Source organism: Antechinus flavipes, chromosome X, assembly GCF_016432865.1.
Source record: "Antechinus flavipes isolate AdamAnt ecotype Samford, QLD, Australia chromosome X, AdamAnt_v2, whole genome shotgun sequence".
NCBI lineage: Eukaryota > Metazoa > Chordata > Mammalia > Dasyuromorphia > Dasyuridae > Antechinus > Antechinus flavipes.
The window spans coordinates 3,529,274-3,547,624 of NC_067404.1; the positions used below are offsets into that span (position 1 = coordinate 3,529,274).

The 18,351-nt window shown below is 38.6% G+C and overlaps 1 protein-coding gene across 1 annotated transcript; it reads left to right on the plus strand.

Annotated features, from left to right (window-relative positions):
• Positions 1-13,873: 13,873 nt before the first annotated feature.
• LOC127542977 (ubiquitin-conjugating enzyme E2 K-like) lies at positions 13,874-17,029 on the plus strand. The gene is made up of 2 exons (XM_051968951.1): positions 13,874-14,293; positions 16,154-17,029. The coding sequence occupies exon 2, from the start codon at positions 16,240-16,242 to the stop codon at positions 16,840-16,842; it is 603 nt and encodes a 200-aa protein (XP_051824911.1). The 5' UTR covers positions 13,874-14,293; positions 16,154-16,239; the 3' UTR covers positions 16,843-17,029.
• Positions 17,030-18,351: the final 1,322 nt, after the last annotated feature.

The following is an 18,351-nucleotide window of genomic DNA, read 5'->3' on the forward strand; positions in this document are numbered from 1 at the left end:
GCTGGCATGTTTGGAACCTCTGCCAAGAGAAGGTTTTAGTTTGGCTCTTTTATAATGGGAGCTTTACCTGAAGGGAACTCGTGGGTGGAATCCCAAGTTGGCTCCTCACTGGGTTTCAGCTTGAGCTAGTATTTGAATTGAATTCACTGAATTTCAGGACTAAGCCAATGCCATCTAGGTAACAAGGATAAAATTGTTTGTCCCTCAGGGTGGGGTCCCTCACTGAGGAAGAGTTGAAGGGGATTTTTCTCCTTTAAGGATTTTTAGAGTTCCAGGGTCCCCTCTTCAATTTGTTCTGTGTTAGTGCCTCATGGCAATGTGATCATTTCTTGGTTTAGAAATACTGCTAGAAATGTGAACTCATCCTTTGTTCTTTGGGGTTATGGATTTCATTGATAAAGGCTGATGTAAATATAATGGGAAAGACCAATAGAAGGTTAATAACTGAGCTGGGGGGGTCAGTATTGTGAGACATCAGGATCTAGCCCCACACTTAGGTACCAGTTTCCATTTCAGGGCAGAACTAGAAATTGAAAAGGAAAGGATTTTGCAGAATCAGTCTTGAACCCCCGTTAGTCTAAAGACTAAGGTGAAATAAAAGTCTGGGTAACTCTGTCCACCTAACTTTCAGGAAAATCTGTAAGAAACCCATATTAAAGCTAACATTATACAAATATTGGATACGGTAAAATCTATATGTGTACGTGTGTGTGTGTGTGTGTGTGTATAATTATGATCTGTGATGATTCTGTAAGGTCTCAGATGCTTCCTAACACTGTTCTGACAATTATTTAATTCCCTCCCACTGTGCAGCTCTCAAAGGTTTCTCTGGGAACATCTGCCACACAAGCCAACAGAACTTCTTGAGCAAAGAATCTTTCCCCTAGAATCTCAGAGTAGGACATTCTAAAAACGATAACTTATAATCCTTAGCCCAGTACCCTTTAAGCTACCCAGTGAATTCAAACTGTATAAAACTATGGAGTTTAAATTCACATATGAATGTTAACTTTTTTATGATTTCTTTAATTAGTAGCAATGGCTTTCCATTTGATAAGTCCATATAGACCTTTAGATGTGATTGGTATGCAGAGTCAATGGAGAAGAGATGAATGACTTTCTAGGTAAGATCATTTGTAAATGCATTCACTGGAATGAAAGCCATCTCATCTGGTAAGGGTTTTGTTTGATCATGGGTTTTCTTTCAAGTTTTAAATACATGGCATTGTGTATCGTATTATGTTTCTAAACTTTCTTATCTTGGTAAATTTGGGCACATTCTGTTTGTAATGAGAATGTGCTCAGATTTCACAGTCCCATTAAACATAGTGAGATTGACAGAATCCTTGGCAGCACTGAAACAACAGGTAGTGGTGATGAAGGGGCTCCCAAGGAGAGTCACTAACCCTGCAAGTGAGATGGCTTATGGAGGGTGAGTGGTCACCTTCTTCTAAGAAAACCAAATGGACTAAAATTCTCTTCTCTTCTCCAAACCACATTGAAAACATTTCTGATTTACCTTCAATAATCAGCAGAATAAAGGTAGATCCCACAAAATGTTCTATCAGTAGCAAATGCTCTTATATCATTTTGAAATATTTAAAACCTTATTTCATAGAAACATATGTATACACAATCATGTGTATGAATATATGTATTGTACATGTTCTTGTATGTATCAAATGTATACATATATTTATATCAGATATATACAGGCACATATAAACATACACATATATAAACGTACACATACATATATGCATATACAAACATTTAGTAACAGGCAGGGACTAGGTCAAGTCCTCATTTATCTAATTAATCAATAAATGACTAAATTTTTCAGACAGGAAAGAGCAAGGTCTTATATTGTGCTCATTTAAAAAAAATAAAGCCTTTTATTTTCAAAACAAATGCATGAATAATTTTTCAACATTGATCCTTGCAAAACCTCGTGTTCCAAATTTTCCCCTCCTTCTTCCCACCCCCTTTCCCTAGAGGGCAAGTAATCCAATATATGTTAAACATTTTAAAATATATATTAAATTCAAAATAAGTTTACTTATTTATACAATTATCTTCCTGCACCAAAAAAAAAAAAAAATCAGATAAAAGGAAAAAAAAAGAGAAAGAAAACAAAATTCAAGCAAATAACAACAAAAAGAGTTTAAATGCTGTGTTGTAGTCCACACTCACTTTCCATAGTGCTCTCTCTGAGTGTAGATGGCTCATTTCATCACAAGATTATTGGAACTGGCCTGATTCATCTCATTGTTGGAAAGAGTCACGTCCATCAGAATTGATCCTCATATAATCTTGCTATTGCTGGGTACCATGTTCTCTTGGTTCTGCTCATTTCACTTGGCATCAGTTCATGTGTCTCTCTAGGCCTCTCTGAAATCATCCTGCTGATAGTTTCTTACAGAACAATAATATTCTATAACATCCATATAACATAATTTATTCAGCCATTCTCCAACTGATGGGCATCCACTCAATTTCCAGTTTCTTGCCACTACAAAAAGGCTGCCCACAAACATTTTTATTGTGCTCATATATCTCCTAAAAACTTGCTCTGATTATAAAAATATGATTTAAAAGAAAAAGGAAGTACATGATTATAATAGCATTAATACAGCCCTGCTTGCTTAAGTTTAAAGGCACACGTGTGCCAGAAAGAAGCACTCTTAGCTCTTTTTGATTTCAGATAAGAATCAAGTTCACAACCAAGCATGGAAGACCAATTCCACCTCAAAGCCAGACTCAGGAAAAATCAAGTGGGAAATATTCCTATTCCAAGGAATGCAACTGGCAAACTGAATGAGGAGCATCTCATGTTGATGAAAGCCAAAGCTTATTCTCCCAGCTTTTGCCCAGATACAGACCTCCACATGTTATATAGTTCAGGATCACATGCCTCTGAGTATCTGTGGCAATTCTCTCAAAAGGTGAGTCAATGAACCATCAAAAAATCGAATTCAAAACTCAAAACAGTATCAGTTAGTTCTAAGAGTTTTTAATCTCAAATACCAAATGCCATCAGAGATTCAAGTGGAGTCAGCTCTCAAAGATCACATACACTATATAATACGTATTGACTGTAATCTCACATTGGTGATAGTAAGAGATTAGTAACAGGGATTCACAACTTATTTTGATGCCTAAGTAGATGGTTTTAATTAGACTTAGTCTAATTTTGTTGGGGGTGGGAGGGATTGCTAACATTTTGTTAACTGGCTTTGCTAACACAAACTACTATTTTCCAAATCCCTTTTAAAAATGATATCTTTTAAGATGACTCAATACAACCAATTAAACTGGTCTTATCACAATAACAAGCTTTATCAGCACTCATACCCATAATGGATTTCCCTTAGCTTTCATTTGTTTTTCTTTGCTTCTATTCGATTTTAAACTAATCCGGATATTCATTCCCTTTTTTTTTTTTTTTTTTTAAATAAACAGATTTGTAGATTCTCATTTAACCCATTTTTTGTTTGGGGATTTTATCACCCATAAGTTTTTTTTTTTTTCCCCCCGGGGCTTATATGGTTTTAAGACTCCTGACAAGTTTATCAATTAAGGGGAATCAAAAGTGATACCAGTAAATGGGCTGAGTTTGTGGCTCCTGCCTGTACATCTCATAGGTTCACAGGGTGTCTGTAGGCTGTGTTCTCTGGTACTTTAAATAGACTAATTCTATAGCACACCTTCATACCTAATCTGAAGTCTTTTTAATAAGCAGGAATCACCAATTTCATATTGTAACATTATGACAATAACTTCACATAATTGAATTAGCAATCTAACAATTTTCATTACTGATAGGCAAATTTTCTTAGCTGTAACTTCCTCTAAACCTGTAAGCAAAGGTGAAAATATCCAGTTCCTTAAATTGTAGTTACAAAACATCATTAAAAAGAGTTAGCAGGACTGAAAAAAATAGCATGATAGCTTTTAAACACTTTTTCTTTTATTTGTTCAGTTCACTGCCTTCACGTTGCTAGATGACAAGCTCAATCAGGATTCTACAATCTCAGAATGAATCCATTCCATAACACTGTGTATTTACCAAGTCTCATCATTCAGTAGTAAACCCAAGTGATAGGATTTTACCTTTCCTTTCTTCAACTTATTGTAGCTTGGGGAGGTCTTAAAAAGAGTTAGCCTTCCATCTCCTGTTCCCTTAATTTTCCTTTTCTTTTGCCCAGAAAACAAGGCAATCTTTAAAATTGGGATAAAATATAATCAATCACCAAAATGAGAAGGAGCTTCTAACTTCAATAACATTTCCAGTTTTAACACATGCACACATACACATCAGTTTTAAAAAGTTAAAGTACAAATGGTTAACATTTAACTTTAGTTGATACAACTTCTGAATTTTGGCTAAATGTTCCAATTAAATCTTGTGATTGTTTTTCAATTCACACAGAAAATTTATTATCCACTGAGGAATTAGCTGACTTGATTTAATGGTAACTTCCTGATGTTGCTATGAAATTATTTCCCAGAAAGAATAAGCCATATAAGCCCTCTTTGTAGTGGCTAGAAAGTGAATAATGTCCATCAGTTGGAGAATGGTTGGGTAAATTGTGGTATATGAATGTTACGGAATATTATTGTTCTATAAGAAATGACCAGCAGGATGAATACAGAGAGGCTTGGAGAGACTTACATGAACTGATGCTGAGTGAAACGAGCAGAACCAGGAGATCATTATACACTTCGACAATGATATTGTATGAGGATGTATTCTGATGGAAGTGGATTTCTTCCACAAAGAGATCTAACTCAGTTCCAATTGATCAATGAAGGACAGAATCAGCTACACCCAGTGAAGGAACCCTGGGAAATGAGTATAAACTTTTTGCATTTTTGTTTTTCTTCCCGGGTTATTTTTACCTTCTGAATCCAATTCTTCCTGTGCAACAAGAGAACTGTTGGGTTCTGCACACATATGTTGTATCTAGGTTATACTATAACATTTGATATGTATAAGACTGCCTGCCATCTAGGGGAGGGGATGGATGAAGGGAGGGAAGGGAAAATCAGAACAGAAGTAAGTGCAAGGGATAATGCTGTAAAAAATTACCCATGCATATGTACTGTCAATAAAAAGTTACAATAAAAAATGTATTGAAAGTGAAAAAAAGAATAAGGCATACATCATAGATATTCATGGTCACAATTAGAATAGAATATTATACTAGAAATGTTAGCTATAACAATAACTCAAAAGAAAAAAGTGTAAAAATATGAACAAAGAGAAAACAATAAATAGAAATCAGTCTTTGCAGATGATTGTTTTCTTAGGAAACTCTAAAGCACCAACCAAAGATAATAGAGGGATCTGCCAGTTCCTACTGCATCTCATTTGACAAAGAAAGAAGTGAAGTAAACAGGGTTAAGTGACTTATTGAAGGTACCACAGATAAAGTCTGAAGCCAGATAAGAACTCAGAAAGATGACTCTTTCTGACTTTATGCCCCCCAAATTTAGAGCTACACAGAAAATAATTTCAACTTGTTAAAAACTGAAACATTGATTAATAGAAAACATTAGGTATGAAATTTAAAGAATAAAAAAAATGACTTAATTTTTAATGTATCTGATGGGAGGAGGTCAGGGGAGGACATTCTATTTGATTAAATGAAATAGTATAAATAGAAAGCAGTTCTCCAGTTTGTCAGAAATTTGATAGGGTACAGCAACTATTACAGCAACTATCAAATTATATTACAGAGTCATACAGGACAAGAATTAGATTTGAAAGGGCAATTAAGAGCAAATCAGAGGATCATGCAGCAAAATAATTTTCATATCTATGTATAAGGGAAGAGGTTATGACCAAACAAGTGAACAGAGAGAATGTGGATTAATTCTGCTTCTATAAAATTGAAATACTTTTGCACAAATAGATGAAACAAGGTACTTGGAAATTGAACTACATCAATAAAGGACATCAAAGAAAAGAGTCAATAGAGACAATAGGGAGAAAGTGAAGGGAAGAGTTCCTAACTTTAAATCTTACCCAAAAAAATGTTGAAAAATATATTTAAAGGCAATTGAAAAAAGTACTTGTAACTGAAAAAAAAACCACTAAAGGTGAATTGTTTTGTAAAGGTAGAGATTTTTGAAATAAAATAACCACTCCTCATTATGCTATATAAGTTCCGATTTTTGTAAGTGGAATTTTATTAAAGTGAGATGTGTTCATATTTTTATAATTTCCATTCCCTTTGATTTTCATGGTAAGATATTACCATAAGTAAGGGGCAATATATATTTTTTAAAATTCTAAGCTGCCTTTTCTCTCCAAAGCTCCAGGTCCAAGCCAAGGACAAGAGGAAAGCAGGTAAAAAGAAAGGGGGAAACGTCCATCTGAAAAGGGAAGCGAAGCAGTGTCCCCAAAGGCTTCTCCCTCCTGGTCTCCACCGCACCCCAGCCCACTGTACGACACCTTCCCTTCTACCAACTTCCCAGCCCTGCAGACAGAGTCCTGGGCAAGCACACAGGTACATAAACCCCAACCCGCACCCACGCAGACACTCACACACAGATGATCCGACCCACATATACAACACACACAAAAACAAAGGTTTTGATACTCCCAGGACCTTGCACGCACCCTTCCAAATGCTTCTAGGAACTAAGAAAAGCCAACCGTAGAGGGAGGAGGTTCATGAAAAGGCGGGAGGGGAAGAGAAGAGAAGAGAAAGAGAAGAAAGGGAGGGGCTGAGGAAGAAGCAGGGGAAGGGTCACTTAGCTCTCACAGCCGCTTAGGCACCAGGACCCTCGGGATCGATCAGTACGGAAGAGGGACCGCTTCAACTGCTCTCCTCCCCACACATCCTCACACTAAGGTGGAGACTTACATTTAACCTGGGAGGGGGCAGTCACTGTGACGTCACTGAAGGGCGGGGCTAGGGAGGAGGGAACTGAGGGGCCTTTGTGACATCAAATTCAGGCCGATGGGATCTTTCCCTCCACCCCCAATCATTTCATTCGACTCATATCACACAGCCTGCTAGGGGAGGGGACCGCAGTTCATCTTCCCCCTGGAAGTGGGCACTGACCAGGGTCCTAGTCTCCTGAGGGCAGCTGCTGGGGCTGGTCTGGAGCATACTGAGCTCGGCTTGTGATTGTCCAAGGTCACCCCTTTTATGGAAACCGGCAGTGCAAGAAGGCAGAGGGGCTGTACTGGGCTCTACAAAATACAAGAGCCCACTAGCTGCAAAAGCCGCGGCATGGGACTTGGATTCCTGACAAGCCCCAGAGCAGAGGAGGAAGGTGGTGGTCTGAGAAAGGGGGGGGGGCTCTCTCCCTCCTCTCTCCAGGCAGGAGGAGACAAAAGCAGGCCAGAGCTGGGAGGGACACTGGGGCACGTATGTATGTCTGGGCTGGAGGACACTGGGCAATTCCCCCATCAAAGGAAGCAGAGGAGAGGCAGAAGCTTGAGGGTTCTCCCAGGATTCAGGATGCTACCTTACCCACAGGAAGCATCACTGAGGGGACTCAGCGGAGCACAGCTGGTCCAGGCATCTAGCCAGGAGCCTCTAGAGACTCTCAGAAACTTGACTGGACCGTGGAGAACTGAGGTGACTCAATGCCTTCAGTAAATACAGACAAAAGGTCATGGAGGGTCCAGGGTTAGTCCAAAAACTGTTTCCCAGGTCACCCCTGACCCAAGAAATGGGGAGACCAATGGTCATGTCCTGCTATTGATTGACACAGAGGCAGCCATGTCAGAGGTTCACCAGCAGGTGAATCCAAGGGAATGAGCAAGCAACCAAGCCCAGAAGCTGTGCTCCAGGAAAAGTGGAAATGCAGCCACTGGCCAAGACAAAACTTGGAGAAAAAATGTTCAAGAAAAGGGCTCATCTGCACTTTATTTAACAAATAAAGGATATTTGTTAAATAACTAGACAGTTTTGGTCGAAATTTTACTGTGTCAAATCAGGAAAGCCCAAAGTAAAATTAATCCTGGACTACACAAAAATCAGACAGTGAGTGATAACTCTCTATATGTCTTTGTATCAGCAGGAGAGCTGGTTCTCCAGTCTGGCTCTTCCAAGTCCATCTCCCACAGTTCTAGTCACTGGACCATGGTCTCCATCCCATGCCAAGCCTCTCCCTCAAATGTCTTATATGTGTGCTCTATCTGCTGCCTCAATTCCCTCTTCATCCAGTCCTTACCTTAAACCATCAAATTGATCCAGAGAATCATAGACCTAATTCTCCAGCTCAAAGCACTCTCACTTCAATTTGTTTAATTTCCTTATGCTACAGAGGAAAATGAAGCCCAGAGAGGTAAAGGAGCTTGCCATACATTTCACTTAGGCTCAGAGATCCAGAAGCAACCTTCAAGGTCAATTAGTCAGAAATTCTCCTTTTGTAGAGGAAAAAACTGAAGGCCAGAGTAGTGATGGGAGGTGTCTGAGGTCACACTTACAGGGAGTGCTTACAGCTAGTAAAGAAGGATGCGAACCTAGATTTTCCTGTCTTAGAACTGAAGGTTCTATCCATAAGATTGTGCTGCCTCTTAACCTCTTAATGGCAAACCCCTCTAGTACCTTTACCAGGAAAGCCCCAAATGGCACCACAAAGAGTCAGACACGACTGAAAAAATGACCCAAGCATGCTCAGACACGCCCAGACCAACACTGGTCATCTGTCATCACCACAAACAACAATATATCCTGTAACATCATCAAAGAAAGCCAGATCCTCTACAAAAACAGTGCATTCTCCCTACAGCTGCTGTGCAATATTAATAGAATAATGAAAGGCATAACCCAAAATGCCATTTCATTTCCATTTCCGAATCTGAAAATATTGGGTAATAAATTGGTAAAGGGTTGGTGTCAAATACATCACAGTATTTTTAAATTTCAATTCCAAGTTGTGACTGATAGGACTAATATCTACCACTATTACTGCACAAAATGGATATGATCTATGCCTCTTTTTCCCCTACTAAAACAGCAATTACTTTACCTAAAAGTTGATCCTACAGAGCCAATCTTTTTATAGTCTTCCAATTAATTCAGTCTCTCACTCACCACAATGGCTCTTCAGAATATTTTCATCCCTCCTCAAAACTTCCATGGCTCCTTCCCACACTACCTTCCCACCTACTCAGATGAGAATTTTGCCTCATATTTTAGTGAAAACATGGAGGTCATTCATTGGGAGTTCCCTCTTGTTTCCTCCACTTCTCCTATCACTCAGATATCCTCTGTCTTCTCTGCCCCCATATCACCCATAGAGATGCACTTACTCCTTATTGAACAAAATCCCCCTCTACCTGCATGATGGGTCCTCTTTCAACTCATTTACTCCAGTAGACTGTTACCTCTTTCATTCAGTTCTCTGACTACATTATCTCCCTGTGTACTGGCTGCTTCCCCCTGCTTACAAACATGTCCATTTCTCTCCCACACTTGAAAATATCTCTGCCTGGATCCATTCATCTCCTCTGATCATCATCTCATATACCACTTCCATTTGGGGCTGAAACTCCTTGAAAAGACCATTTACATTAGTCACTTCTGTTTTCTTCCTTCTTCTTAACTCTATTGTATTCCTTATGCCTCATTTTCATCCTATGATTTCTTTGTACATCAGCTGTTTTATCTTGCTTTCCCTATTAGATATGAGATCTTTAAGAAAAGAGATTTTCTTTGGCTCTTCTTTTTCTTCCCAAATACCTGACACTTTGTAGGCTCTTTATAAATACTTATTGACTAAATAACTGACACATCATACTTTTTCTTCATCCTCAGCTTTTCTCCATCAACTGCACCAAGCCTGCAGGACCTCATCACTTAGTATAATTCTGTGGACATAGTAAGAGCTCAACAATTTTTTTTCATAAATTCATTCATTCATGGCTGGCAAAACAGAGCTCTCCTTAAATAGAAGATGGGTTTGGGGATCTTAAGTGATCTTAAATGAATTAAGGGATTTTAAGTGAATTAAATCAGTGAAATCCTCCGAACCTAGGCTAAGGAAGAGCACAGTTAGTGAAGCAACTGCAGACCCCCCCATCCCTGAATGGGACTTGGATTACTGACATCCCGAAGATAAGAGAAGGAAATCAATGGTGTAAAGGAGGGGCAACTTTTAGCTTCCTCTCTCCAAGCAGAAGCTAAGACCATACCAGGTGCTGGGAGGGACATGGGGGCAGCCTGGTATGCATGCATTTCTGCCCCTAACCAAGCCTGGAGTGGGGAAAAAGGGGCAATTAGTGGTAAGCAGCTCCCCATGAAGGAAGCAGATTTGAGGCAGAAGTTTGGGAAACCTCCAGGATGTTGTCCTCCCGATGTGGAGCATTATGCAGAGGACCCAGAGCTCCTGAGGGGGCACAAGTATCTAGCCAGAAGCTCCTGGAAGCTGAGAAGAAGGCATCTTTATCAGATAGCTGCATGGATAGGAACTAGAAACCTGAGCACTGTGTGGGACTCCCAGAGAAGAGAAATCTCTCCCTTGATACATTCATTGTATTCTCAGAAACTTATCTGGAGCATGGAGACCTTGGGTGACTCAACCCTGTAAATAAATACAGATGATAAATGGTAGAGGATCGAGGATCAGCACAAAGACTGTCTCCCAGGTCACCACCCAAGAAGCTGGAGAGACCAATGGCCATACTATTCTACTTGGAAGGCAGAGGCAGCTGTGTCAGAAGCTCACCTGCAGGTAACTCCAAGGAAATGGCTAACAACCAAGCCCAGAGATTGTATTCTAGGAAACGTTAAAGCAGCCACTGACAAGTCAAAATTTGGAGGAAATATGTGTAAGAAGAGGGCTGGTTTGAGGTAGTTTTTAAAGAACTAAACAGTTTTGGTTAAGACTATACTAGTGTTAAGTCAGGTAAGCCCAAGCATGGTGTGAAAGAAACTTAACCTTGTACACAAAAATCAGATATTGAGGGAGACTCTAGATGTATATTTGTAGCAGTAATAGAGCTGGGATTCCAATGTGACTCCTCAAACTCCATATCCCAATATTCTTGCCATTGAACCATGGCCTCCTCTCCAAACAAAGCCTCTCCTTCAAGTCTGGTATACGTGTTCTCCACTTGCTGCCTCCATCTAGCTAACCAGGTGTGTTTATATGAAGAGGGGCTGTATTGCTATATCATTGTTTCATTTGTATGCTGTGCTAGTTCAAAATAACCCTGATGTTGTTAACTGTGCAATGACTACCCAGTAGCTCATTTCATTCTAACACTGACCCTGAAAAAAAGATATTGCTGGAGCTTAAGCCTCCTCTGTTAATCTCCACAGATAATCATAGAAGGGAGAAATCATTGGAAAGACAGAGTCCACGATTCTCATCACAGCCAGCAGTAACTGCTGACCAATTGTCCCAATACACACCCAAAACACATAAGAGTCCCTGCAGTGGCAGCATTCTCCAAAACATCCAGGCTGCTTCCAGCCCATCTCTCACAGCTATCAGGTGGGGAAGCATCTTCTGGAGACAATGGGCCAGCCAACTCCATTCACCTGCCAATCAAGTTAAGACTCACAGGAGAGACAGAACAGACTACCTGAAAAAGTAAAGCAACCTGAGGGAGGGACAGGAGGCAGCCTATTTGACAAAAACTGCTGATAAAACTAGAAAAGAGAGTGGCAGAAACTCGGCATTGACCAACCATATACCAAGATAAACTGAAAAGGGCTACATGATTTTGACATAAAAAGTAACACCATAATCAAATTAAGAATGCAAGCAATAGTTTACCTGTCAGATCTATGGGTAAGGGAAGAATTTATGAACTAACAGGAGATAAAGATTATGAAATGCAAAATGGATAATTTTGATTATACAGAATTTAAATATTTTTGCACAAATCAAGCCATTTCAACCAAGATTAGAACAGAGACAGAAAGCTAGGAAATTGATTTTATACCTAATAAGGTCCTCATTTCTAAAATATATAGAGAAATGAGTCAAATTGATGAGAATACAGTTCTTTTGCCATCTGGTAAATGGTCAAAGGATATGAACAGGCAGTATTGAGAAGAAGAAATTAAAGCTATCTAAAGTCATGTAATAATCTAAATCACTATCAGTTAGAAAAAGGCAAATTAAATAAGCTGAGGTTATCACATAACAACTGTCAGAATGACTATTATAAAAGACAAGGAAATTAAGTGTTGGAGACAATGTGAGACATTTGGAACACTAATGAATTATTGGTGGACTATTCTGGAAAACAATTTGTAACTATGTCCAAAGAACTACAAAACTGGCCTTTTCCTTTGATCCAGCAGTTCCAGAGATCATAATATATGGAAAATTAGAGATATAAAACTGTCTTTTTCTTTCTATAAAAAGATATGTGATTATGTTTGCCAGCGGGAGAAATAAAAAGCCTTTATCTGGCCTTTGTGATTGAGGGTTACTTAAATAGCACAAGGGTTAATGGTCAGCAGAGGAGCTAAGTAAAATAGTAAAAAAAAAAAAAAAGAACTCCTGGTTCTATCTTACTTTGGGGCTAGGAGTCAGCAAAGCAGGGAAAAGATTAAGCCTTGCCTGGAATACCCATGTTCAGTAAACTCATGAACACTGACCTCTCCTCCTCCAGGAAAACTGAGGACTCATTTTAATGATGATGGGATGCATGCGGTAGAAGGTGGACCTAACAAAACCAAATACACAATAGGTGAAGCCCTAAGTTGTGCATTCTATTGTACTCTATGGGGAAATAGAGGAAAAACTAAGCAGCTGAGAAAGGTATGAAATGTCTTTTCCTTACTTATGTAAGTGTGCTTCTACTATGGTCACTCACTTCTGCAATTGCGTAAAGACTTTTTATTTCATCCCTTTCAGCCCCACTGGAATTATTTTTTACTAACAGGATCCACATATACAAAAAATGTTTATAGCAACTCTCTTTGTGGTAGCAGAGAATTGGAAATTGAGAAGATACCTATTAATTGGGGAATGACTGAACAAAATATGGTATAGGGATGTCATAAAATACTATTGTTCTATAAGAAATGATGAGCAGATGAATTTCAAAACAACCTAGAAAGTCTTACATGAATTGGTGCTGAGTGAAGTGAGCAGAACCAGGAGAACTTTATACACAGTAACAGTAACATTGTGGAGATGATCAGCTTTGATACACTTTGCACTTCTCAGAAATACAATGATCTAAGGCAATTTAAAAAAACTTATGATGGAAAATGCTATTCACATCCAGAGAAACAACAATGAAGTCTGACTCCAGATTAAAACATACTATTTTCACTTTTTTCTTGTTTTTTTTCTTTCACATGAGTTTCCCTTGTATTCTGATTCTTCTTTCACTATTATTCTATAGTAATATAGAATTATTCTAGTAATATAGAAATAGGTTCAATGGGATTAGACCTATATAATCTATATTAGACTGATCAAATATAAAATCCTCTGTTTGATATTTAAAGCCTATCAAAAACTCCTTTTTTTGCTTCCTTTTTTTTTTGGTTATTTAATTCTATCCCAATTTGCCCCTTCTTTGTCCAACAGATTCTCCCCTCCACCCACTACAAAAACAAGGTTTTCTCAATTCTGATCCAAACTTAAGGTTCGTTACCTTTTTCTTGTAGGGAATTAAAAGAATTGTGTTTTGTAAAGAATTCTGACTGCCATGGAATTGGAGGACTTGGATTCAAATGCTGCCTCTGATACTTAGGACCTGTATGACCCTGGGGAATCACTTGACATTCTTGGACCCAGTTTCTTTTCGGACCTGGAGCACATCTGGGAGGTCTCCAGAGTGCCTGGGATTGTTCCTTTCCCTGATGCGTGTCTCATAGCAACAGCTGCTTGCTTTGTGGGTCTCCTTAGTCATATTTTACTGCAGTCTGCATCCTTATTTCTCTTTATCTGCCTCTGGCTCTGTCTCTGTCTCTATGTCTTTAAGTTTCCTCCTTTTTTTTCTCTGTCTGTCAATATATAATACCCACAGTGTCTGTGTGTACATTTGTGGTTATTTCCTGATAATGTGTAGCCCCTAGTGATTTAGATCTCTCCCCAGCTGGCAGTCCAGGAGAAAACTGAGAAGAAGCTTCCCCTGCTCCTGGCCTAAGAATCATAATGGAGACCTGAAAAAGAATCATAATGGAGTTCCAGCTACTCAGAATTCCAGGTATCCTTGGCAACGACCAGTCACCATGGCAACCACTGACTAGAACTGGCTACTGCTTCCTTGCTAGTCACGACATTCTGCCTCCAGAGAGAGTCTCTTCACCAAGTTGGCTGGATGACTGGACCCGGATTTCCACTGGAAATGGTGTGAGGCTCTAATCCCACTCCCTACTCTTTGAACAAGGCAAGGGCAAGCATCCTGGGGACTAGTGGTTGGGCTGTTTGGCAAAGGGGATTCAATGTTGTTTGTTCTTTCACATTTACACCGATTAAATAATTAACCTCAACAATAATTTCCAGTGATTGAGCCAAACCAGATAGCAACAGTCACTTATATGATGACAGGGGGTAAGCTCAGCTAGGATTACATAAGATAATTTATGCCATGTGGGAGGGGAAATAATACTTTTTGCTTTTTTATTCATTTATTTCTAAAAAGCTTCCAGGAGTAGGTAGACTACATTTTCACCCTACACAACTCAGGTTCTGCCCAAGGTAAGATGGTGACAGGAAGAGTTCGGTCTTAATTAGTTTTGAAGGATTAAAGATATTTGTAAATATAATAGAAGATCTCAGTTTCCATCCAAAAGTAGGGAGATCTCGTTCACAAACGGTGACCTTAGGCACATAATTCTTTCATCAATGTTATTCAGTGTTTGGAGGGCCTTCCCAGAGCTGTCTGTTTCTATGCTGAGGATTTTCCAGTTTGGCCAGCATATGTAGTTAAAGGTCTTCCAGGAGCAATGACATTTTGGGTTCCAGGTTCCCTTTCAGTTCTGGCATTGTCTGGTGCTAACATGTCTTCTGAAGTTTTATGTTCCAGGATCATTTCCAGCTGTGATATTCTATATTTTCTTATCTCTGGGAGCTCTCAGATCTCACATTCTATGATCTAAAGATGTTCCCTGCCCTGAGTTCTATGATTTGTTAAATAAGGATAAAGCCACTTTATAACCATGAGTTCATTTTGAATGTGAATCAAGAGCTAAGATAATGCCCCGCCTCAGTCTACATGGTTCTCTATTATGCAGCATTAAGGAATTTCTTTTGGATGAAACATTTTGTGTTAGGAAATTGCCCAGCATTTAGGCAGAGATTGGGCTCTCTATATAAACTGTCATTTCTATCTGTGTCTATGTTACAGCTAGCCTCTTTGTGGTTGAGTCAAAATTCAAATGACAAACTTTGTATAACTAAAAAGCATAATACAGTTGTGTTTATGATAGGTATTAAGAGGGGAATCTGAGGAAGGAGCAGATCTCTTTTTGGAAACTTAGGGAACAAGACAGTGGGTATACTAATGCCAACAGGCTGAATCTTCTACTGTGAGATGCTCACAGAGCCAGAGTCCATCTCTGATATTGTTTTTCTCTTCCAGAACTTAATGCATTCATCTATTTATCCTGTTCCTGATTGATCCAGTTCTGCCACTTCTTGCCTCAGCTTACTTTGACTCTGCTTCTTCCTTTCTATTTCCAAACTCTAGGAACTTCTGTGTTTTTCTTGGATGCTTCCTTGCTTTACTACAATTTCCTAAAGGCATGACCAAATTCCTTTAAGACAGTGCTATTGACTGATTCCAGATGATATATACAGATCTGGTGCACTTTTGATTTTCATTGATTGTTTGATTGATTCAAATAATAACTACTCTAGCCTAAAAACAGCATTTACTTTCTGTGAATAAGGTGGGAATCAGTGAAGCTCCATACTTTTACATAAAGATTCTCCCAGCTCTAACAGTCTATTACTTAAAAACCCCTTCCCCAATCTAACCCTACTCAGGCCAACTCTAGAGAAGAGAGGAATAAATGGGGCTTTACTTAAAATATCTAAAATCATCTTCTAACATTTTCTGTAATGGGGATAAGATCAGGAATAAAACAATGTTGCTCATTATCACCTCCATTATTCAATATTGTCATAGAAATGTTAGTTTTAATAAGAAAAAGAAATGTAAGGAATTAGAATAAGCAATGAGGAAACAAATTTTTCACTCTTTTAGGATAATTGTTGCACTGTGAGGAGAGCCTTTGGCTGAGGTGGTGGCAGTGGCGGAGGCAGAAGTGCGAAACGTCTGCGGGAGGAGACATGGCCAACATTGCGGTGCAGCGAATCAAGCGAGAGTTCAAGGAGATGCTCAAGAGCGAGGAGACAAACAAAAATCAAATTAAAATAGATCTTGTAGATGAGAACTTTACAGAACTAAGAGGAGAAATAGCGGGACCACCAGACACCCCGTACGAAGGAGGAAGATACCAACTTGAGATAAAAATACCAGAAACGTACCCATTTAGACCCCCTAAGGTGCGTTTTATTACTAAAGTTTGGCATCCTAATATTAGTTCTGTCACAGGGGCCATTTGTTTGGATATTCTGAAAGATCAATGGGCAGCAACAATGACTCTAAGGACAGTATTGCTCTCATTGCAAGCTTTGTTGGCAGCTGCAGAACCAGATGATCCACAAGATGCAGTAGTAGCAAATCAGTACAAACAGAATCCAGAAATGTTCCAAGAGACAGCTCAATTTTGGGCACATGTGTATGCTGGAGCGCCACCTACTAGTCCAGAATATGCCAAAAAAATAGAAAACCTGTGTGCTATGGGATTTGATAGGAATGCAGTAATAGTGGCCTTGTCTTCAAAATCATGGGATGTAGAGACTGCAGTAGAATTGCTTCTGAGTAACTGAGGCATAGAGAGAAAAATGCTGCTGTAGTCCAGTCTGCCCCCTTCTTCAGGAGCATCACCATCTATTATTTTTAGAATTCTGCATAGATTCTTTTAAAACTGGTATTGTTGCCTAATTATTATCTCAGCATGATTGAAGACTGAAAAAAAAACAAACCCTGCTCTGTAAATAAAGCTAATTAAACATCTGTGTGAATTTAAAAAATAATTGTTGAATAATAGTTGAAATAATTAACAACTTTATTACAATTACAGCATATAAAATAAACCCACATGAATAATTGATATTTCTATATATAATCAGCAAAGTCCAGCAGTGAAAGATGGGGGGGGGGGCACGGAAATTGCATTTAAACTAACTGTAAATATTATAAAATACTTGGGAGTAACAACAAACTCAGGAAGTATATGAACACAAACTACTTCCACTCAAATAAAGTCACATCTATGCATTTGAAACAATATCAGTTGGTCATGAATAGGCAGAGACAAAATAATACAAACAGCAATTCTACCTAAGATAATTTATTTATTTTCTGCTATGTTCAATTAACCTACTAAAATTATTTTATAGAGCTAGAAATAACTAACAAAATATTCTGGAAAAAATAAAAGTCCAAGAACATTAAAAGAATTTATGGTAAATAAATTAGAAAGAAGGTGGACTAATAACAGATCTCAAAATGTATAATAAAGTGGTAATTATCAAAACTACCTTATAATGTTTAAGAAATAGAATAATGGAACACTGGAATAAATTAGATACATAAGACACAATAGTAAATGGCCATGGTAATCCAGTTTTTGAGAAATGACAAGAACTCCCTATTGAACAAAATCTTCTGGAAAGCCGGAAACCTAGGGAAGAATCTATGTACAACCCAATATCCTACACTGTTGTCTGATTAAGGGATTATGAGGTTCAGATTCACTTCTGCAATAAATCACTACTTTTACTTTAATAAGGTAGTTAAATGATTGCAATAAAAGTAGAATAGTACAATTACAATGACAACACAATAATAATACATACTACAAAGATAAGCATAATAGCAAAGAGAAAAAAGGAAAGTAATAATATTGAAAGAAAAATATTACAAATTCAAGGAAGCAACAGTTTCTGTTCAAATAGCTGGGGAATCCCAGGTCACAGTTTTCAGGATCATAATTGGGAAGGTCCCAGGCAGAGCAGCTTCTCCATGGGTGAGAGTCCAAAGTGACTCTACCTTAATGCAGTTATATATTACTTTAGACAAAGAAGGCTCATTGCCATCCAATATGGGTTTTGGATGAAATATCCCAGATACCTGATTGAGGTTGAGGGGGCTAGCCAGCCCCCTCAATGAGGCTCTTACAAGTTGTTTATTTTCAGTGAACAGTCTATGTTTCTGAAGATAAATTACTCAAGATGTTTTGACCTGAAATAACTGGCCTGGGAGCCTCAAGGCTATACACTGGCCTTTGTCTACAATCTATCACATCTCCAGGTTTAAGTTGATCTTTTGGGCAA